This window comes from Ursus arctos, unplaced genomic scaffold (assembly GCF_023065955.2).
Source record: "Ursus arctos isolate Adak ecotype North America unplaced genomic scaffold, UrsArc2.0 scaffold_31, whole genome shotgun sequence".
Taxonomy (NCBI): Eukaryota; Metazoa; Chordata; class Mammalia; order Carnivora; family Ursidae; genus Ursus; species Ursus arctos.
Window position 1 is genome coordinate 4,025,649 of NW_026622997.1, and position 23,469 is coordinate 4,049,117.

Sequence of the window (23,469 nt, forward strand, 5' to 3'; positions counted from 1 at the left end):
GGAACATTAATGGACGAAAACATTCTTTAGAGGCAGCCCTGAGCCTACAGGCGTTACTTGAATGCCCCAGGGACACATCCTTTTACTCATCCCGTGGTTAAAATGAATCTCCCTCCAACCAGATGAGAATTGGAAAGTTTGGGTTGAACTAACTGCACGTGTTAGGATCTAGGGGCCCCCTATCCAGCCCTGGTGGGACCAGGAACACTGCTGGGGAGGACGAGGAGCTTTGGTCTTTCTGTGTGCTCCCATTTCACTGGAGGGAACGTTCTTGCTTCCTGGGCTTTTCTCCAGCACTATTGTGATCATTCCTTGCTTCCCCTAGCATTCAAATAGGCATTAGCTTGGCACTTACCGCTTACTTGAAAGATCAAATCCAGAACCCAAGAGAAATCATCCATTTCGAAGGAGCCGATCTCCAACACTAGAAAACGTTTTCCACGGAGCAGCTTTTGGCGCTGAGACACTGCCCAGACCACAGCGTGGGGGTGATGACTTGGGAATCATTTTAATGCCTGCAAAAAAATAAAAAATAAAAATGAAATGATCTTGATTACCTGGATATTTGTAACCTCTCTCCCTTCTGAGTTCTGCTTCATGAATCACAGAGTGTTCTTGACCCAGCCCGGGTCGGCTTGACAAGAGGACTGGGTGTTTCAAGAAGCCCCCAGAGTTCTGGCTTCGCAGTCCTGGGAGATGTTCAAGCTTATTCGTCTTTTTCTCCTATTTTTACGGAGGCTCTGCAAGTATATTTCTGGCCTTCAGTTATTTGTGGCATGGTTACTAAATTAATAGAACATTTTCAAGGTCTTGGAATTTGTGGGTAAAATTCTTTTCAAATAATTTACGAGAACTGAAGCAGAACAAAGCATCACATCTTTTGAGTGAACTAGCATGAGTGTTGAAAAGTCTTTTAAGATAAATGCCAAAAAAGAAAAAAAATTAGTAGTGTTACTCATAACCATGGCTGCCAAATACTGTGAGATCCTGGATTTTAGGAAACTAGGCTCTGTTCCCTCCCTTCCCCCAATCTTTTCTTTAGAAAAATGTCAAACCTAAGAATAGAATAATGAACTTTCACCTAGATTCAACAGCAGAAATGGTTTGTAAGGGCTTGTTTTCTTTTGTCGCATGTGCAACCACACACACGCACGCACGTGCACACACACACGCACACACACGTGTGCACACACACAATCAACAACTGACATGTTAATATTATGAAAGTGCTGTTTGTGTATTTTCATTGCCTGGCATCTTGTCTGGAAATAAATGACACGGAGCACATCATTTGTATTTAAAATAATAACGAGATGCCTTTTACCCACAGTCTAATCTACCCGATGACGTCTTTGAACACGGAAAGGCAGCTGGCGAGAAAACGCCCCTGTCTCTCAGCTCCAGTAACCTGTCCAACGGGGACTGTGCCCTCCCCCCCAACCCGGCCGGCTCGCTGTCCACCACGGGCTCAGCAAATCCAGAAATTACCATCACCCCCGCAGAGCTGGACCACAGCAGCCTGGCCTCCCAGAGCGAGCGCGCGGACGACTCCGGCTCAGCGTCTTCCAGAAACCGCTCCAGAGAAGCCCACGAGCCGGAGCCCCACGCGGAGGAGGACGCAGACGGGCCCCGGACCCCCGAGGCGGGGGGCGGCTCGGAGCACCTGTTCCTGCAGAAGGACGTGGCCGAGGCGCTGCTGCGGCAGTCCGACGAGGCCTCTGAGCTCAAGCCCGTGGAGCTGGACGCTTTCGAAGGAAACGTCACGAAGCAGCTGGTCAAGAGGCTGACCTCGGCGGAGGCGCCGGTGGCCGCGGAGAAGCTGCTCCTGGAGGGCTCTGTCGGCGGAGAGTCCGAAGGCTGTCGCGCCTTCCTGGACGGAAGCTTGGAGGATGCGTTCAGCGGGCTCCTCCTGGCTCTGGAGCCGCATAAAGAGCAGTACAAAGAGTTTCGGGATTTGAACCAAGAGGTCCTGCATTTGGATGACGTCCTGAAAGTAAGTACCGTTGTAGGGAAATCGGATTAGGTTTGGAGAGAGGTGTCGAAGCCAACATTCTCTCCGAAGTAGCGGATCTGTGTTTTACCGTTTCGTCACAGAACCGAGACAGTCGTCATTTGGATAGCACTGATTTTTAACCGCCGGGAGCTCGCGTCCATTTTTATTTCCCTCACGGCAGACCAGTTTCTCTAAGATGAGTAGCTCTGAGGAATGTGTGAGCTCCTCCAGCCCCCGAGCTAGTCCCCGCAGTGCCAAATGCGAAAGGGAGGCGCGCTGAGCCCCGTAATCTCACCGAGATGCTACCGGGTAGAGCCGCTTCCTGACTGAAGTCAAGAGTAAGGCCGGCCTGATGTGGAGCCCCGGGCCCATCTCCCCACCCCATCTCCCCCCGCCTCCCCCCGCGCCCCCTTCTCTGGCCTGGTCTGGTCCCAGTCAGTGAGTCGGTACCCACGAATCACCGTCTCCTGCGCTCTAGAAACCAGGGACCCCGGACGCCAGCAGAGATAACCTTCTCAACCCTGCTCCTGATCCGACGGCTCAGGGGGGACGGGGTGGGGGGAGAGCGAGGGGTGATTTCCTCTCAGGCAGGAGGACCTCAGAATGAGGTTATTGTTGCTACACGAGAAGGCGTATGTTGCCCCCAGGCATACAGATTAAACTTTTTAAAACACTGCACAGAAAGACAGAACCTGATTTTGTCCCGAATCCCACTGCCACCTCTTGCGTTCTTGGCTTTGCCACTCTGGTATCGCCATACAGAAGAGAAGCTGGGTCTGTTTCCACGAAAGAGCAGCTCTCGGTGACCTGTCCTATCAGATGGGCTTGAAAATTAGGTGCAGGGGCAAGCCGAGATTCAACCCACAGAAGGCTGTCTCATCGCCTTGTACGACTTTGTAAGACGTGGTCTTCTCAGGGCACACGGAAGCTCATTTCCAAGGCTTTTCTAGACTTATCCTTCTCAGTGGTGCTCACCTATCTCCAAAGGGGGTTTGTCCCCAGAGCAGATGAGACTTCCTGCCCCAACTCTCCAGGTCTTCCAGTGCTCATGACAGACTATTCAGCTGCAGGAACAGGCTCTGAGAAGCAGGCCTGGGCTCTCTGAATCTGCTTTCTGGAAAACACTTCTCAGGAGCCCCCGCTCAGGACTCATGCATGGAGGCTACTTGTCTAATACTCAGTGTAAACATCTTCTACCCCCTTCACAAAATCCTGTCTGCAGAGCTGAGCAGCTTTGCTTAGTGGACAAAAGGTGTGAAATTTAAAGACACAACTGACCCCACCTACAGTGAATGCCTCAGAGAAAGCGAGTGGGGAGAGCAGCTCCCATTTCCAGGCATCTAGATGCTGAGAAGTAGCGGAATCCACCAGCGAACATGGAGCAAGCCATCTGTTAGGCTTATAAAAACCTGGTGGTCACAGATTTCTTTCCAGAGTATCAGTTCAGTCTGCTATTGTTCCAGCACGATCCTGCCTCTAAAATCCTTAAGTGTCCATCCCTTTGTTATGATCAATGTTTAAACACATCCTACTGTGTGAGGTCACGTTCGGCAGATAGCTCAGTAAGAAAGAAGGCCCTAGAAGTAAGTTGCATCTGGACTGGCTCCTTCTCTCTCTCTGAGGTTGAAAACAGCATTCGAGCTTAGGTCTGGGGCAAGTGGCTGTGGATCCAGCCAGAATGAAAGCGTCAGCTAGACAAAGCTTTCTCTTTGTCCCCCCTTCACATCCTAGGATGCTAAAGCCTCTTGAGGATCAGAAACTGAATGAGGCCACCTCTGGGACGGAATCGCTGAGGGTGAAAGAAACAGCTCTGATTAAAAAGCCTGAAAGACGGTTTCCCCTGTGCTTTGGGGCCATCTTGAGTCTCAGAGACAGACCCCCGCAAGGCGCTGCCTGCCTTGTGTTACGAAGTGAGCAAGGAGTGCCACTGGACGGAGGACCTTTGGTTCTGCCTTGCAGGACTGGTCCCGTTCAGTCCGCCCCAGCATCCGTCCTCTTGAATACTTGGAAGGACGTCTTTCCATCTCTGTGCCTGTAACGGCTGGCATTATTCTGTTTGTCACGCTTCTGTCTGTGTTCGGCAATAGAGAATTCTCCAGATTCCAGAATGGGTGTGCTCACATAATTCCAGGGCCTGGTCAGGGAAGCCATGGAACTTGTTCCTGCAGACGCAGAGCCGTAGAGGAAACAGGGCTCCTTCCTGTGGCCCCTATGCCCTTCCTTTTCTCCTCGACGTGCAAAGCAAATTATATGCTGTGAATGTAAAATTAATATTGAAGTCTACTTACGTAGGGAGTGTGAGTTGGGTGAGTTTGAGTTGTGTTCTCTTTCTGGGGTTGGTTTCGTTAACCCTTTAGAACAGGTTCCTTGGGCAGCCAGCTTCTGTCTCGGTACAGTGCAGACATGACCACATAGCATTACAAATTGGTTAGCATTTGGCATTGACCGCATGACTCTTTAGATTTGTCTGCTGGTTGTATTTTCTTTGGGATTGAGCACGAGGCAGAGGGAGGGCTATAGCCGTTCTGTTTCCCAGGGCTTTGTGGGCTGTCATATTCCCTCAACTTTTCATTGTAAAACTTTCAGGCAGGAGTAGAGAGAATCCTATCACGGTTCCCAATGTGCCCATCCCCCCCTCCGGCTTCCACAATGTCAACTCTTGGCCAGTCTTGTTTTGTCTGTTCTTCTCCCTGTTTCTTTCCCTCCAGATGATTTTGGAACATACCCCAGATTCTGTGTCATTTTATCCATCATTGTACTTTTTTTTTTATATGAAGATTTCAAATGCATTTTTTTTAACGCCAACCACAACAAAAAAATAAAAGCTTGAAAAAAACGGAAAGTGTCGCATCTCAAGTTGAATTTGCGTGTTGTGTTTTCTGCTTCTGGATATGTTGATCTTCTCCCCGATGCCTTCTGCCTTTGCAGTGCAAGCCGGCCGGAAGCCGCAGCCGGTCTTCCAGTTTAAGTCTTACCGTTGAAAGGGCTTTAGAAAGCTTTGATTTCCTGAACACCTCTGATTTTGACGAGGAGGAGGAGGACGGTGATGAGGTTTGTAATGTTGGCGGAGGCACGGACTCAGTATTTTCCGACACTGAGACTGAGACTGAGAAGAATAGGTAAGTGTAAAGTTAGTATCTGCTTACACCTGTAAGACCTGTACAGTGGTCGGCACCTGGGCACTTCCCCAGGAAGACAGAAACTCCCCACCGGAATGGCCACTTGGCTTTCGGTTCCCTTTTATTGTCGAGGACAATTTTTAAATATCGTTCACCTCTTTTGTGCTGTTTCAGGAAAAACGAATTGCTTTTCTTCCTCCTAAATGAAGGGGACATGTTTGTATGAGTGTTTGTGTGTGTGCACATGTACGTCTTGGAGGGCTTGGGGTCTACAACCTGACCCCAGTGTAATTAATTCCAAATTAACTAGATATGCTGTGTTTCCAGAGAACTCTTCCTGGATGGTCATTGGTACTTGGTTCTCCTCCCTCAGTGTCTTATTTCTCTCTTATTTTGCTGCACTCCGGTTTTCCACCTGTTGATGGCTTGCTCCCTCTGGCAACGTAGCCCTAGGTCAAGCTCACTGGGGCTCGCAGCAAAGCCAGGTTGCAGCCCGGGGCACACATTTCCCTTAGAATGAGGGATGGCCAACTGATCACTGAGAACTGATTGCTTTGTTCATCGGTGGCCAGGGGGGAAACGCACCTTCTCTGGGGCGGGCAGGGGTGAGGCAGTGGGAAGGGAGGAGGAAGGTGAAATAGTGTGACCTCCATCAGTCTTTCCTGGACGCCAGAACTTGTGTGGAGCTAGAGTCTGGGGTCCGTTCTGAGACCTCAGCTGAGGCAAAGCAAGTACAGTCGCACATACACGCACATGCTTCCCCAGAGGAAAGGCTGGATTTCCGCCATCTTTACTTTTGACGTGTTATGCAAAGGTTTTCAAGTTACAAGGAGCTCTAGCTGTCCCTCTTTACAAACCTCTCTGCGGGTGATGTTATGATAACACTGTTGAGGGCTTTCTCATCCCTGGTGGGCTCATTCTTCCAAAATCAGGAAATGATAAAGTGAGAAACAATTTATCCCTTGAGCAAGCCGAGGGCATGTATTCAATGAATGGAAGGTTGACATGACACTCCTACATTCTGCCAGGAGATTTTTTTGACTTGATCGAACTTGTGAAATGCTTCTAAACCTAAAATCCGTCTACTTGTTAGCTTAAGCTGTTACATGATATGTTGAAGTCAGACATCAGTCTAAACTTATTCTTGTTGCCGTCAGAAGCATTTTAACAATAAAAACATTGTGGGTTTTGTACATTTTATAGACCGTTGATATTGTCTAAACTGATCAACTTTATGTCATCAGCGGGTTTAGGGGAGATTGTGAAAATTGTGTGCGTGTTTTAAATATGTGTCGATGGCTGGACACAAGCAGACTGCTTTCCCCCTCGGAGGCAACTGTGAATTGGAGTAAAGCATTCAACACCTCTAAGCTCGGGTGCACAATCTTTTTAAATCATGGAGGCTGGGGGCGTGAGCCCAGAAGCCACCAGCTGCCCAGTCGCTGCCTGGCCGTGTAACAGGGCATGGTGGTGAATATCTGTGCCCGTCAGCCCTCCCATGTGTGAAATGAGACAACTACTCCCTCTTTCCCACACAGATTAATTTTCAGAACAAAATTGGATAATAGACGCAACAGATTTTATTTGTAAATGTAGGTGCCCATCGTGATACAACTTGAGACAGCTGCCCAGTGAGGTTGAAACCAGGCATGAGAGGCAGAACCAAGCCCTTCCTGGAAAGATTCAAATGCCCCTCTTAGCCTTTGTCTGGGGCAGAACATCATGTCTCTTGCTGGCAGCTTTCCTTTTCTCCTTTTCTTCAAGTAGCAATTGATATGAGGCCAAGAAAAAGTCTTGACATTACTTCTTAATGGTATTGCTCTTGGGGCAACCACAAATATAGAGGACAGTTTAATCCCAGAAAATTTGGCAAAGCACCCCATCCACAGAGCACGAAAGTGTAACAAGTGCAAAATGAGAACCCGTCTCGGAGACTCCTTGGTGTGCCAACATTACAAATGGCTCATTGTGCTTGGGCAGCAAACAGAGAACTCTGGAAGCAATCTGTTTGCATGATCTTTTAACAAGGCAAATCAATGACCAGGCTGAATCCAGAGTAGTTTTTGAAAGGTGTCTCAGTTTTTCAAGGCAGGCTTAGCAAAGCCTCTGCTTCAGTGGGCGCCATGGGAGGCCTTCCATGAGTTTTGTTGACTTGACCTGTGGTTTCCACGCTGAAAGAAACTAACTCGCTCCCCTTCCTGGTTCAGCACTTACAGATCAGTACACCCCGAAGCCAGGGGGCACCTTAGCGAAGCGCTGACAGAAGACACGGGAGTCGGGACTAGCGTGGCCGGAAGCCCTCTGCCGCTGACCACAGGAAATGAAAGCCTGGACATCACCATCGTCAGGCACCTTCAGTACTGCACCCAGCTCGTTCAGGTAGGGTTGGTGACTGCCTCTGTTCTACAGCCCCAGTTGTGGATGCACCAAGAATGTGGGCTTCCTTTTTCATGCGTGCCAGAGAAATGAAAATTCAGAACAGTCCTTTGAGCTGGGCCAACGCCAACATTCTCATGGGCATGGCCATCCTCCCTGGACCCTGGGTTTTCTAGCTTAAAACCTAGCTCTCCACACTTGATTCTTTTTTAAAGATTTTATTTAACTGAGAGAGAGGGAGAGCGAGCACAAGCAGGGGGAGCGGCAGAGGGAAAGGGAGAAGCAGACTCCCTACTGAGCAGGGAGCCTGGTGTGGGACTCGATCCCAGGGCCCTGGGATCATGACCTGAGCCAAAGGCAGATGCTTAACCAACTGAGCCACCCAGACATCCCCTAGTTCTCCACACTTCTAAAGGTAATAGGTTAGCTCTTGATCTCAAATCATTTGATAGAAGAGTAACGTGACTAAGGAAAAACATCACCGCATCTACAAATGAATGGACTTTGAAAGCCAGAGTTACTGAGCGTAAGTTAATGTGCAGTTGTCACATGACATAGCTTTCTACCACCTGGACAGCTAAAGGCAAAATGCTAGAGCATGTAACCCCGGCTTTCCAGATCTTGAATAAATACTTATCAACAATGACAAAGACTGCTTTCATAGGCCATTATCATCACCAGTTAGCTCTTATTCTGGGACACCGTGGGACTTATTTTTCTTTTCATTTCACGTTGTTTACCGGTTAAGATTTTGCAGCAGTGGAGCAAATATTTCGAAATTCTTTTGTTGCAGGAAGTGCTTCAGCTCTCTTGAACAAAGCACTTTCCTCGAGCACCTACTTAAATGCTTCCTCCTTGCCCGGTCGCCTGTCCGCTCCAGCCTACTTAAACGTGTGGGGAACGGGATAAGAATGTGAAAGCAAATGTAATGGCCTTCAGGGGGATTGGCCGGGCAGGAAGGGTGCCAAAAAAAAGGAGGAACTATGCTCCTAAGAGCAGGGGACTCACTGGAAGACAAGAGGCAGGGTAAGGAGGAAGGGGTCCCAGCAAGGCCAGAAGTGGGTTAGTGTGCGTCCTCCGTGATACCCTGGCGTTGAGACGTAGCGTATGCTTCTCCTCCACGAATAAAGAAACGCAAAGTCACCTCAGACACTGTGGGAAACTGGTTGGCAATTAGGACTCTTGCCACTAAGTTGGCCAACATCCCAGTTGATCTCTTCTGTTGACTGTCGAATTTGTAAGCCATTTACTGACAATCTGGCAAGAGGTGCAGTTTTTTTCTTCAGACCAAAATAGGCAAGGGTTATGGTTTACTTAGAGCTATTCTCTGTCCCCCAACCACTTGAATGAGACGGTTTTCACAGCCCGTTGCCTTGCTGAGCCGGATTCTGTGCTGCGCCAACGACCTGTTCGCCTTTTAGAGGGGAAGTCATTTTTTTGTAAGACAGAAGGAAATTCTCTTCCGTGAAGGAATGGATGTTTTCTCTCAAAGACGAATGGGCAAGCACTATTCAGTGCCATGTTCCTGTCTGTACTCAGGCCACGGTTAGAACAAGTCAGCTCTTCTGTGGGGAAAATCAGCTCCAGAAAAACCAAAGAGGTAGATAGAAAGATGTAGGATGAAGGCGTAAGGATTAGAAACTTAATTTCTAACTCACGTCCACTGCTGACTCGGTGAGTTAACGTCTTCATTTGGTATTTAATTGCAAAGAGATAAAAATGGGCATGCCATGAGAATCATAGCAGCTGTAATATGCCCCAAATCAGTTCATTTCTACTGTATTTACTTGCATGAAAGGCACCAGTACATAATGGCTACCCTGGACTTCTGACTTCGAAAATCCTATTTGTGTAGTCTAGAGGATTTAGTCCTGCCTCCTGCCTCCAAGCCTACCACGTAACCAGGACAGGGCTGCAAGGGACACAGAAAGGACGAGAACATCCAGGCAGCAGCCGACTTCTGTCCTCTCTCACGCCCTTGACTCTTATGACCTGCACAAAGGTGAAATCACTTGCTATTTATGTGGCCTTGGGCACATTACTTGATCTCTCTGGCCTCAGTTTCCTCAGCAGTAAAATGGAATATCAGGGGGCACCCGGGTTGCTCAGTGGGTTAAACGTCCGACTCTTGGTTTCGGCTCAGGTCGTGATCTCAGAGTTGTGAGATCTAGCCCCACGTTGGGCTCAGCTGGGAGTCTGCTTGGGATATTCTTTCTCTTCCTTCCCCCCTACCCCCCCTCCCTGCTCAGGCACTAAATAAATAAATAAATAAATAAATAAATAAATAAGTGAGTGAATGAATGAATGAATGAATAAAATCTTTAAAACGGACTATCAGTAGTCCAGAGGGTGTCTGTGAGAAATAGCATGAGCTACTAATACATGGGCTCAGACCAGCGCCTGGTACATAGAAAGCACTCATTAATTAGAATGAGATAGGCTTGATTACAATCATGATTATTATACAACATGTTCTTAATTTTCAGCTTGAAAACAAGGAAATAAATCCATGCTGTGAAAAATTACTACTTGTAAAATAAATCTTTTTTTCTGTTAGCACACAGATAAGCAGCCTAAATATGCCTTCCCCGTCTCAAAGAGGATTTACAGATTTACAATACGTAAAAGGAAAGGCAACTTTGTAATAACCTAGCAGCTCTGTTACTGAGAACGTTCCAGAATCTATACGGGCACAAAACATGCTCAAAGCAACAGAAACACATGTGATTTCATCAGATGTTGTAATAGGCGTGGAACGAGGAATGTTCTCAGAGTGGAACCATGCCGCCCAATGGGTTGAGTTAGCCTCAGTGCTGACTTAGGGAAGAGGGGGTTGGGCCAGGGAACCTCCATCGACAACCACGTCACTGACTGACTGGTTCTGTTTATCTCCTCAGCAAATTGTTTTCTCAAGCAAAACCCCGTTCGTGGCGAGCAATCTCTTAGAGAAGCTTTCCAGGCAAATCCAGGTGGTAGAGAAACTGTCAGCGGTCAGCGATGAGAACATAGGGAACATGAGCTCCGTCATTGAAGGTAAGCGGCTGCACGTCACACCTCCACCCACGTAGACCACGGCCACGGGCCCACACTCCTCGGCCACGTCTCATCCTTGCTGTGCCAGGACGGCAGGAGTGCATGCTCGGGCCGTAGAATAGAGGAATGTCTCCACACCCGTGCGGTCCTGTTAACACTTCAGAGTCAACCCAGCAGACATGGTGTTTTCTAGAGGTCCCTCCAGCCCCAAATTCAGACACTAGTGCTTAAACCGAACCGGCGTCCACCCCATGGTCAGCTTCACAGGCGTCCTCTGCCCGCAGCTCCGTGTGGGGACAGATGACGTGGAGCTGGCTGAGACCACTCCTGCAGCAGCTGGCGGGCAGGGGCAGGAGACTCCCAAACTCTCCTTGGCTAAGCTAGATATTTGCGGATTCAAGGGCATTCAGGAAAGTCCCTGGCTCGAAGAGTTTTTAGGGGGAGAGCTTGACATGGGGAAGACGCCTTGAATGTGTGTGGTCTGGCCACAGAGCTCTTTCGTAAGGACAAGAATTATTGGCTTTGTTCACGTCAGATATCCTATGGAAGTGGTGGGACTCCAGGTCTTCCAGGTGAGGTCGGACGAAGCCTAGAACAGATGTCCTTGCAGGTTCTCCTCATACATTTCTGCCTCCCGTGTCTACTCCCCCTGGGAGCAGGGCACCTTGGCAGGGGGCTGAGAGGCATGAAAAGGGACCAGACACTCAGGGTGCGAGCGACTCGTGTCCTCCCCACTCCCAGGCCCCTCCCTGTGATCACAACCACACACAAGGGAAATGCCAACCGTGCGCTGCCTGGCACGGAGTTCGTTCATCGGTGCACTCTGAGAGCCCCTGGGCGGCGTGGCCCGCTCCTCCAGCCACCTCCTGCTCTGTTCCGTCCCCTCAGAAAGACCGCCGGAGACTTCGTTCCCTGAGTCTATACTGTGTTTTGCTGTCAAGTTACCGGAGAGGAGACAGTGAGAGCATCTTCCAAGAACAGAGCTGCTGTGTTTTCTCTCACTGAAAGCAAACAGCTTTGGTTTGCTGCACTTTCTTGGCTGCCCAGGCTAGATGAGCTCCTTGTCATAACTTCTTTGCCCTTTGGAAAATCTGCCACATACAGAGGGATCTTGTAGTTCCAATTAAACACCACGATCTTTAGGGGACGCCCCGCCGGCTCGTTAGGGGGAGCCTGACTCTTGATCTCAGGGTCGTGAGTTCAAGCCCCACGTTGGGTGTAGAGCCTACTTAAAAAAAAAAAAATTAAAAACCATAGTCTTAAAAAAGAGAGAGAGAGAGAGGTCCCCTGGTGCCTGTCCCGCCCCCACACAGGTACATCTGCTTCATTCAAAACGTGCGTCGTGGGGTGGGGGTTGCTCTTCTCTTCCAGCCATCCCAGAATTTCACAAAAAGCTATCTTTGCTGTCCTTCTGGACCAAGTGCTGCAGCCCAGTCGGTGTCTACCACAGCTCAGCTGACCGAGTGATGAAGCAGCTAGAAGCCAGCTTTGCCAGAACCATCAACAGAGAATACCCAGGCCTTGCAGACCCAGGTACGGGGCAGCCGGGGGAGGAAGGTGTCTCTGAGTGCTCACCGGCGGGTTCCCTCCCCGCTTCCCCGGCAGCTAACCCTGGGACAGAGGCTGATTCTGCAGAGAAAGCATCAGCTACCCAGTACCACCTAAGAAAAGAAAGGCTTGGAACATGTTTGAATTCAGAATATCAGCAGCACTGTGGTTCTGTATGGCCTTTAGGTGGTTGTAGACTTTTTCATTGAAAGGTCACCAATACGAGAGTGTCACGAGGATAACCACTCAGGAAAAACTGTTTGGCAATTTCTACTAAAGCTAAATGTACCCCTGCCCTATGACCCAGCAATTCCGCTCCTAAATATATCAAGGGAAATATATGCTTACGCTCACAAAAAAGGACACACGTAAAAAGGCTCATAGCAGCTTTGTTCACAAAAGCCGAAAATCAGAAACAACTCCAATGCCCACCAGCAAGAAGAGGAATGTCCACAGATATGTATGTGTGTAATAGAATGTGTTTATGTAGTATTGTATATGTGTATATCTTGTGTGTATATATAGTAACATTCAGATAATAGGGCGTTACACAGCAGTTTTAAAAAGAATAAACTACTGCGATAAGCAACAATTGAGACGAGCCTCACAGATATTCTGTCGAGTAAAAGGAGCTAGATACAAACATACATGCTGGATAATTCCTTTCCTGCTCAAGAACAGGCGAGCTAATTCATCTTGACGGAAGTCAGATTATTAGTAACCTGCAGTGGGAAGGGGGCACAAGCTTACCTTATGGGGTGCTGGCCGTACTCTGTGTCTTGACCCAAATGGCAGGTACAGAGGTTTGTACACATAGACGCAGAACTCCTCCAGCGGCACGCTGGGGATCAGCTCACCTCCCGGACTTCGCTCCGCCACGTACCACGGTAAAACACGAATGAACGGTCCCGTGTCTTCAAAGCTGCTTCGTTTCTTTCCCTTCCAGTGTTCCGAACCCTGGTCTCCCAAATCCTGGACCGGGCTGAGCCTCTCCTCCCCTCCAGCCTCCCTTTGGAAGTCATCACTGTTTTCCAGTATTACGGTTATTTTACCAGCCACGGTGTGAGCGACCTTGAGAGTTACGTGAACCAGCTGGCCCAGCAAGGTGGGACGCGTTCTCTGTCACACTGTGTGCTGGCTCCGTTTGGAGTCAGCTCCGGGTTTTCAGTCGTAGTTTTTAGTGATGGGAACCTTTTCTTTTCCCCCAAGTCAACAGCTGGGATCAGATCTGCCTTTTCAATGACTTTTGGACCCTTAACATTAGTGAGCCTCGTAGCAATGAAGCGGGAATTTAGTAAGAGCATCCCAGTCACCCAGCAGGGCTGTGATGTTGACAAGAAGCCGCTGAATGATTGACCGATGTAATGTCTGTTCTTTATTAATGTATTGTATTCGTCATTTGTGGGATCAAGCCTACAGGCAATACTATTTTAGGTTGCCCTTTTTGGTGGTGCTTTCATGATAATAAGCAGAAGTGGGGTTCACAAGAATGCAGATGGGAGGTGTGCCTGGGTGGCTCAGTCAGTGAAGCATCTGCCTTCAGCTCAGGGCATGATCCCAGGGTCCTGGGATCGAGTCCCTCGTCAGGCTCCCTGCTCAGCGGGGAGCCTGCTTCTCCCTCTCCCTCTGCCCTCGCCCTGCTGTGCTCTCTCTCTCCCTCTCTCTCTCTCAAATAAATAAATAAAATCTTAAAAAAAAAAAGGCAGATGGTGTGACATGTTGATAAGGAAAGGCAGGAAGATGAAAAACCAAATCTCAGGCTGGGAATCCAGAACGGGCACCAAGTAGGAGTGTGGCACGAAGCTCCTCCCTGCCTTCTCACGTGGTGCTTCAAGTATGAGCAATAAAATACACACCTGCACAGAGGGGACACGGGAGTCTGCGTAGCCCTCACGATGAGCAGACGCTAGTCCAGAGCTCTGGAAGGAGAGCCGACGCAGGAGAGTGGAGGGTCTCACCTTAGGACAGTCTTCATCCCTTCATTCTGAGTTTGTCATGGTCGTACTAAAGCAGTTTTCTGAGTAAATTTCTCGACTATTCAAATGATGTCAGTGGCAGGTAACATCTCTAAGCCTCTTACCGCCCGTGGTCCCCGAGAAGGCTTACTTACTACTCACCAGTAGGAGTGGAGGATGACGGTGGAAAAAACCCTAACCTCTTACACGTCTTGTTTTTCTTCTTCCTTCAGATAAGAAAAAGGCCTTCATTATTTAAAAAAAAAAGAGGAATAGAAAAGTACACAGGAAAACATTCAAATCATTTATTATCTTTTAAATTTCAGTGTATTTTTTAGTTTGATATGGAGAGGTTTGAAATTTCAAAATTGTAATGACTTCTTATGGAGTATTATATCCTAGTTTTTATTTGACATTATATCTCACCTTATTCTTTGAAGCTTTTTTTAGTCTTATGGTGCCCCTGCACTTGGCTGCACACTGATATAGTTATCATTGAACAGTGAGGTTGTTTTCCATTACAGGTTTGTTTAGTTGTTATACACACTGCTATCTCAAGACCTCTTGCTGGGGTATTTATTTATAAAGCAGTGAAATGACCAGAACATCCCCAGCAGGAGAAATAGGAAATTAAATGCAACAACAACAACAAAAATCTCAAAAATTCACTAATGTGTCCATAGTATAGAGGATGCTTTCTACCGATGGAATGTGAATTTTAGGTTATATTTTCCCCATCTGTACTGATGAGACATGCTTTTATCCTAATGTTTCTGTGGCTAATAGATGACCCTGCTGGATACCTCATCAGGGATTGGAATATAGTCCTTAGTCCTGGAACGTGGTCAGTGTGTCCACATGGGACTCAGAATTTTATATTTTTATCATATCCTCTCCATATTCCAACCAACCAGCTGAATTTCTCCAAGATGGTTGCTCAGGTGCCCGAGTGCCAACAGGGAGAATGGATTGCTGAGGTCACTCAGGGCAAGGGCTTTGTTAGACCGGTAAGAGTAAAAGAAAAAGGGGCAACAGCGTTTGCGATCATCAGGAAGATTGGAGAAAGTGTTTACCTGTATTTCCTTCGCTCTGTATTTTTACATTTGACTATTTAATTCATCTGTACGTTATTTTAGTCTGATCGTATGAGATGGAGGTCTGTCTTCTCTGGTCCCTAGTTTGGTTTGCCGTTTGCCTTAATACAGTTATTTGAATAATGTAATATTTCAAATATTAGTGAAAATTTTCACTCAGTGAAAATAATAATTTCTCACTAATTGGAAACATCGCCTTTATCATATGCTAATTTTTCATACTGGAGTCTTTTATTATATATATACCTGAGTCTTATTTATATTTTTAGTGGGTTTGTTACCTTATATTCAGAAGGTGAATTCTGCCGTTTTTTTTAATTGTTTAAATTCAATTAATTAACATATAGCATATTATTAGTTTCAGAGGTAAAGGTCAGTAATTCATCAGTTGTATATAACACCCAGTGCTCATTACATCACGTGTCCTCCTTAACATCCATCACCCAGTTACCCCAACCCCCACTGACCCCCCTCCACCAACCCTCAGTTTGTTTCCTATGATTAAGAGTCTCTTATGGTTTGTCTCTCTCTCTGGTTTCTTCTTATTTTATTTTCCCTTCCCTTCCCCTATGATCCTCCGTTTTGTTTCTTTAATTCCACATGTGAGATCATATAATTGTCTTTCTCTTATTGCAATGACGTGGATGGAACTAGAAAGTATTCTGCTTTCTTTTTACTTGCTAGTTTCCTTGATTCAGACTCTGCAATCGCTGAGAGATGAGAAACTGCTCCAGGCCATGAGTGACCTTGCACCCAGCAGCCTCCCGGCCCAGCAGGAAGTGCTCAGGACGCTGGCTCTGCTGCTCACGGGGGATGACAGCCAAGTGAGCCAGGCCGCCATGCTTCACCTGGCCGCAGCCTCCAGAAACGAGCATTTCAGGGAAAAGGTAAAAAGCCCCAAATCGTGGACATCAAGCCAGAAGCTTGTTTAATTTTCTATCACTTACTATGAATATTTTGCCATCTGTTTTTACCAAAATAATTTTCTTCTGCCTATTAATGATACATACTCTGTGACACCACGTAAACGACAAATATACTGTAAATATTTGAGCACCCTAAGTCCAGCCCCCGGAGGGAACTGTTAATAATTTGGTGTATGTTCCTTCCGATGTTTTTCTATGTTTCTGCTGACATATTTAATTAGTTTTTCTTAAATGCGATCACACTGTTCTGCTGTAGAACTGGTTTCTTAAATATGCTGTATCGTGGTGATTTTCCTTGTTAGAACAGGTTGACCTGCTTCATCCTATTTGATGGACTCATGGACATCGCAGGGTATGGAGAGTCCATAGCTTATTTTCTGGTTCCATATTGATGGGCATTGGTGTAGTTTCCAACTCTGAAAAATGTCATGGTGAGCGTACATGCACACATATTTTCTGAGTAGTTTGGGGTCAAGTCATCAAGCTGTTGACTCAAAGAACAAGAATACTTTTAATTTTAAAAGCTATCGCTCCTCATTGCCAGGGAAAAGGTGGTATACCTCGTCTGTGACTTTAATTCAATACCATCTGGGGTAACAAGCATCTGTAATTCAAGCACATGGGGTCCCCCATACAGGCAGCAGCCTTGGTCCTCTGGGGCCCTTGACAGTCTAAACAGTTGTTCTGAAAACTAACTCGTGGGGTTAGCAGTTGGTTAAGCATCTGCCGTTGGCTCAGGTCATGATTCCAGGGTCCTGGCTCAGCGGGGAGTCTGTTTCTCCCTCTCCCTCTGTCCCTCCCCCTGCTTGTGCTCTCTCTCTCTCTCTCTCCCAATCTCTCTCTCACTCTCTCTTTCTCTCAAATAAATAAAGTCTTAAAAAATAAGAACTAACTCATGTCAATCCTCAGATCAGCTCAAGAAACTTAAACTTGGCCCCTTCTTGTCCTTGGAAAGGTCAAATGTTGAACTCCGAGAAGGGTTTGACTCTTCTAAGGCATTAGCTAAGCTGGGGAAAGGTGGGATGTTTGTGTCTGCAGTTCGGCTCTCGTCGTTAGGTCTTGGATCCATCTCGTGAGTGAGCCGTCACTAACGGAGGGTGACTTTGGTGGCATACTAGTTAAGAGGTACGACTTAGATACCGCCTAGAAATGTTTGACCCACCCTCCCCAAAACTTGAGTTCTTTCCATTTTCTCATATATGAAATAGCAAAAGTTAGTACATTAATTATGTACCACCAGTTGTGAAGGGCTAAAGCCATAAGAAAACTACCTAGGGGAGAGCTGGCGTTTCTGTAAATCTCGAACCTTCGGAAAACCATAGCTATTGAAACAATGAACGTTGTATGTTGGTTCACTTTTGATGCTTTTTTACGCACCTGCAACCCCAGACCCAAATCAGTAGGAAATATCTATTCTTCTGTCTGTTGGGATATTGCTCTTCTAATCATCCAGGGCCTGCCAGAGGAGACACTTCCTATCTAGCAAGGTGACATGGACTCCTTGCTTCCCAGTGCGCCTCCTGTTTGCTTCCTAGAACTCTTACCAATCTGAGTATCATGGTGCCACCATTTCTTGGGCAACTGCTCAAACTCGAGCAAGGTGATGCTTACTTGTTCTCTGAGATCGGTGTCTCTGCAAGGCATAGGGAAGTGCCAAATGCTTTCTCGAGTTGGGAAACAGTGCCCACTTCCCGCTCAAGCCAGCAGAGTTTCAGTCCTCATGCTCCAAGGGACGGTGTGGTCCAGAAGTTTCATCCAAAGATCCTACTACCAGTGGCGGACTGACCCGGGCCCACATCCAGCATTTTATCCCTCTAGAATCATTGTTATAATGCAAACACACCTGCAACGAAGGGCCATTTAAGTTGTTATCATCCATGTAAGCCTTGGAACGTATGGCTTGGGGGACTGGTTAAATTTTGGTTTGGTGGCTAAACTTTGGAGGCTCTTGGGAAGGGTACCAGAGACAAATGGAAGAAAATAGAGCAGCATCGTATGGTGCTCAAGCTCATCCACTTGTTGAGAACCATGCAAAAGCCTAAGTGAAATGGAACAGTTAGTATTATTATTAATTCATAGCGACCAAAAAGTGGGAACAATCCAAACGTCCATCAGCTGACGAATACACAAAATCTGATCTCTTGTTACGATGGGCTACCATTCAGCCTAAAAGGAATGACGTGCTGACACACGGATGAACCTTGAGGCCATCAAGCTAAGCAAAAGCACAAGACGTTGAAGGCCACGTATTATGTGATCCCATTCCCACGAAATGTCCAGACGAGGCAAATCCGCAGAGAGAGAGAGAGGTTGCCAGGAACTAGACAGAGGAGCAATGGGAGTGACTGCCAACGGATACAGGATTTCTTTTCGGAGTGATGAAAATGATGTGGAATGAGGTAGTGGTGATGGTTTCTGAGAACATGAGAAACCAGAGTTATATACTTTAAAGTGTGAATATTGTGGTATGTGAATTATGTCTCCATTTTTTAAAAGAGTGGGGCTGTTCTATAGGACTGAGAAGACAGGCCGTGTTTAATCACAGCCATACGCTGTGTCACGAGCAAACACATCATCCAGTGGTTGACAACACTTACAAGCTCTTTCATCCGGGCACTGTGGTGTCATCATATTTGATGGGCATTCACTAAGTATGGAGTATCATTCTAGCTGCTAGGAATTAAATAAATTTAAAAAACAAAAACCCAGGGGCACCTGGGTGGCTTAGTCAGTTAATTGTCCGACTCTTGATTTCAGCTCAGGTCATGATCTCAGGGTGCTGGGATCAAGCCCCACGTCAGGGTCCATGCTCAGCGGGGAGTCTGCTTGAGATTCTCCCTCTCTCTCTGCCCCTCCCCGCTAAAATAAATAGATAAATCTTTAAAAAGATAACCAAAAAACCAAGGTCTTCATCTTTAGAGAGCTTCAACATACATGGAGTCACTATTGTATCTTTCTCCTCTAAGCAAATATATGAATACACAGATGTATAGAAGAATAAAAGTAATACTACAGCTCTATTTACGGAGGGCTTACTTTGTGCCAGGACCTGTTTTCAATCCTTGACACAGGTCACCACACTGACGATTCACAAAGCCCTGTGAGTGGGTTATTATTCCAGCCATTTTGCAGATAAACAGACTGAGGCACAGGAAGTGAAGTAAATGCCAAAATCACATGTGAGCAAGTTGAGCGTCCTGTTAGAAATGTAGATGCTTACAAACACAGGCGTATGTAGTAATGATAAGTAGCTTAATCACAACCAAGGAAAACACGAGTCATAGGAAATCAGAGAGAAGGTAGTAGGGAGCCGGTCACACGGTGGTTGGCGAAGCGGGGCCCGGTTCTCGAACCTGTTCTGAAGATCATCAGGAACGAGGCCTGTCCAAAGGGGAGTGGAGCTCATGGGGTTCCCTGTGTGAAGGACGGCAAGCGGGCACATCCGTGAGTGTGGCAGGAGCAGCAGGCAGCTGGAGGGAGTGGGGATCCAATTGCTTCGGGTCTGGAAAAGCCCACAGGAGGCATCCCATGTTGATGCTGGGCACAAACAAAGAAGGGAGGCCTCTACTCTTCTGAGAGAGGGGCTGGTGGGTGCACTCCTGGCGGACACCACGTGCTCTTGATGAAGGGTTCCCTCACCATCAGGTGCTGGAAGCAGAAAGGTGGTGGGTGGTCATTCAGGCATGAAATTAAGACCTTGACAAGACATGTGGCCATGGAAAAGAGACAAATCTCAGAAATATAAGGCATTGAGAAAGGCAGGAGCTTGGTAAAAGTAAGAACTCATTTTCACGTCGAGGTTCTTTTTTTTTTTTTTTTTTTTTTTTTAAAGATTTTATTTATTTATGTGACAGAGAGACAGCCAGCGAGAGAGGGAACACAGCAGGGGAGAGGGAGAGGAAGAAGCAGGCTCCCAGCATAGGAGCCTGACGTGGGGCTCGATCCCAGAACTCCGGGATCACGCCCTGAGCCGAAGGCAGACGCTTAACGACTGAGCCACCCAGGCGCCCCTCACGTCGAGGTTCTTATCCAGAGCATGCATGTGCCATGGAGCAGGCTGGCGCCACGTCCCTGCCTCCTCCCCCCTCCTCCTCCCTGCTGGAATGTCCTCTTCCCCTCCGCTTCCCAGCTGACATCGAACCCATCCTTCCCCGCCCAGTCCACACCTCACTTTCCTGCAGCCTGCCCTGGTAACCCTGGAAGGAGACTGTCTTCCCTGTGACTCCCTGAGCCTCGTGCAGCTTCCTATGGCCAACACATTTCCTCTCTGCCTTCCTTCTCAACACTCTCAGCGCTCTTGCTAGACCTGAGAGTCCCTGGAAAGCTGCAAACGTAACTTTGGAGCTTCCAACTTCGTATTCTCCAGTGTCGGTGACCTGGTAGATTATAAGCAATTAGCGTATTGAATTAAGAGACAGCTCTTTTAATAAACATGAATTTTAATGGACTTTTTTTTGCTCTGAAGGTAGTGCAACATGTCTTATCTGTAGCGATACCTCTACAACTACCAACAGGGTCCCTCCTCTCTTTCAGGCCTTGCTTTATTACTGTGAAGTGCTGACAAAGGCAAGCCTCCAGCTCCAGAAGGCAGCTTGTCTGGCCCTGAAAAGCCTACAGGTAAAACCCAGCCTCAGAGGCCCTGGCAGGTCAGCTTTGAGCAAGCCTAGGGCCCAGGACATGTACCAGCTCTCTTCCCGTGTTCGGAAACACCTGTGTTAGCAGCATATCTTACTTCCTTTGCTGTGTAAACTGTGTATTCGTTTGGGGATCTTTTTTGTTAATTTTCTTTTTTCTTTCTTTTTCTTTTTTTAAAATGTTTTACTTAAATTCAATGTTAACATATTTTTTAAATGTTTTACTTAAATTCAAGTTAACATATTATTTTACTTAATTCAATGTTAACATCTTTTTTTAAAATGTTTTACTTAAATTCAAGTTAACATATTATTTTACTTAAATTCAATGTTAACATCTTTTTTTAAAATGTTTTACTTAAATTCAAGTTAACATATTATTAGTTTCAGAGGTAGAGGTCAGTGATTCGTCAGTTGCATATAACACCCAGTGCTCATTACATCACATGCCCTCCTTAATGTCCATCACCCAGTTTCCCCATCCCATCATCCCCCTCTCCTCCAGCAACGCTCAGTTTGTTTCCTAAAATTAAGAATCTTTTACGGTTTGTCTCCCTCTCTGATTTTGTCTTGTTTTATTTTTCCCTCCCTTCCTCTAAGATCCTCTGTTGTGTTTCTTAAATTCCACACTAAATGTGACTTTTTGTTAGAGCCAACAACTTTCAGAAAACAGTTGTGTGTTTCAGTAGCCACTGGTTAGTGTTAGAAACGTAGACCTTATTCCAAAAGAAGATGATATGATGATTTCCCCCCATTTTTCTTGTGTACAAAAAAAGAGGGGGGGACAAGGGGCACCTGGGTGATTCAGTCAGCTGGGCATCTGCCTTGGGCTCAGGCCTGATCCTGGGGTCCTGTGATCCAGCTCCCTGCTCAGCGGGGAGTTTGCTTGTCTCCCTCTCCCTCTGCCCCTCCCCCTGTTCCTGCTTGCTCTCTCACTCTGCTCTCTGTCTCTGTCTCTCTCAAATAAATAAAATCTTAAAAATAGCGGGGACAAATAAAATTTGCCAGGAAATACTGAAATTCAGTGTGCCCATCAATTCCCAGATCCTTCCCCCTGAACTGCTTGAACAAGCAGCTCCCCCGCCCATCTTACTGTGTCAGAGGGAGGGTGGGTGAGCAGTGACAGAGCTAAATGTAAATGAAAAACAAGGCTGAGAACTCCCCACATCGAAGAGTTTGCCTTTCAGCGTTCCTGCCTGGCTTGTAGGTGGAGCGTGCAACTCTTGATCTCGGAATCGTGAGTTCAAGCCTCATGTTGGGTGTAGAGAGGACTTCAGAAAATTAAGGGGAAAAAAAGAGAGAGAGAAAGAGAGAAAGAGAGAGTTTGCCTTTTGCTAGGCAAGATTTAATGTTCAACCTACCTCAAATCACCAAAAATAAGACAAAGCACTCTTGAGAAAAGCATAAGGCCACACCTTCGAACAAGCTAAAATCTTGGATGGCCGCACGGGACATGGGTCAGGGACCCACAGCCTGGGGCATGAAGAAAGGGGTTAACACTCAAAAGAAAATCTCATGACCTGTGCAGGAAAACAGCTCTGGGAAATGTAGCCTTCCTTGTCACTTGCTCAAAAATTACCTTACGTGGCCAAGAGAGCCCCCCGCGATTGCTGTTTACTTGAGTGGCCTCCCGGGGCCCGCGACATCTCGGTGGTAATGGAAACCGAGCCGTGAGCACACAGGGATCTATGTCAGCGTCGGCGGATTTGCATGCCGTGAAGGTCACGGTCAAAGCTAAGGTGTTAGCTCAAGCCTGTCTCAAGTCTGGGTGCACCAATTCCTCCCCTTTTTCTTCCAGACGATGGGAGCCTTTGTGCTGAATAAAACACCTCTTTTTCAACCGTCCCCAGCCCCCCAGCTCCCAAAAGGGGGTCTAGGCTGCACGGTGTGAAAACCAGTGCAGACTTGGGGTTTCATCCTCCCAGACCGGTCAGCTCCGGCTAACTTGTCAGGGAAGACATTGATTTTTAAAGTTAATGCCAGCAAGCAGACACCCACAATTTTCTGTCACCAAACTGAACACAGCCTTGAGAGATCGAGGTCCTCAAACTGAGGGGCCCTCCCAGTTCGGGCCCCTTCTCTGTTGCTGTGGGCAAAACCAACCTGTGGTCTGTCCGTGCTGTCCTCTCACACGACACCGGGGCTACCCGAGCCTGGCTTTCTTCCAAGAAAGGCGGTCGTCCTCTGGTCCCTTTGTCAGCTCGTGAGAATCTCGGCAGCAGGTTTCTGAGGTGCTGCAGGCGGGCTCCCGCTGGTCCAGCTGCCCTGACCGGTGCTGTGCTTAGAGACCCCTTGCTGCCCCCCCTCCCCCCCGCTGAGCTCTGTCCTAGGCTGTGTGCTGACAACTCCCAGCGCGGGTCCCCCCCACCCCGTCCCCAGCATGTCACCGGCTGGCTGCTGGCTGTCTCTGCTGGCAAGTCACCTGCAGTGGCACCCAGCTCACCCACCTCCAGTCTCAGCAGATTGTACAGGGGCTCATCCTCACACCCTGTAGACCCCGCTTCCTTACAGCCCGAGTCTGTCCACGGTCTCCCCACACTGCACCCCGGATCCGAGCCTCCGTCCCACCAGCAGCCTCTGCCTCCTCAGTGTGTGAACTCCTTCCGTGCGGTTAGAACGCTCTTAACGGATCACAAACCCTGCCTCCGAAGCCCTCAGTGGCCGTCCATGATTCTAAGAACGAAGTTCGAAACCATTCATGTGGCTTGTAAGGCCGTCTTTGGGGGGGGGGGCTGTCACACGCTGCTCCCCTCGCCTGGAATTTATGTCCTGCACACCCCCCAACACACAC

General features: G+C 47.6%; 1 protein-coding gene across 14 annotated transcripts in view; it reads left to right on the top strand.

Moving 5' to 3' along the window:
* The window catches only part of RIPOR2 (RHO family interacting cell polarization regulator 2), a 221,709-nt gene that overhangs the window by 192,825 nt on the left and 5,415 nt on the right, over positions 1-23,469 (top strand). For 9 of the 14 annotated variants that reach the window (XM_057304845.1, XM_044388672.3, XM_026511263.4 and 6 more), the window contains 8 exons: positions 1,331-1,993; positions 4,922-5,112; positions 7,320-7,491; positions 10,386-10,521; positions 11,893-12,054; positions 13,016-13,174; positions 15,803-16,005; positions 20,578-20,661. In XM_057304845.1, the coding sequence (XP_057160828.1) occupies positions 1,331-1,993; positions 4,922-5,112; positions 7,320-7,491; positions 10,386-10,521; positions 11,893-12,054; positions 13,016-13,174; positions 15,803-16,005; positions 20,578-20,661 (1,770 nt within the window). Of the gene's footprint in view, positions 1-1,330; positions 1,994-3,724; positions 4,901-4,921; positions 5,113-7,319; positions 7,492-10,385; positions 10,522-11,892; positions 12,055-13,015; positions 13,175-15,802; positions 16,006-20,577; positions 20,662-23,469 lie in introns of those variants that run through there. The other 5 variants (XM_057304846.1, XM_057304844.1, XM_057304847.1 and 2 more) reach the window with 3 other exon arrangements.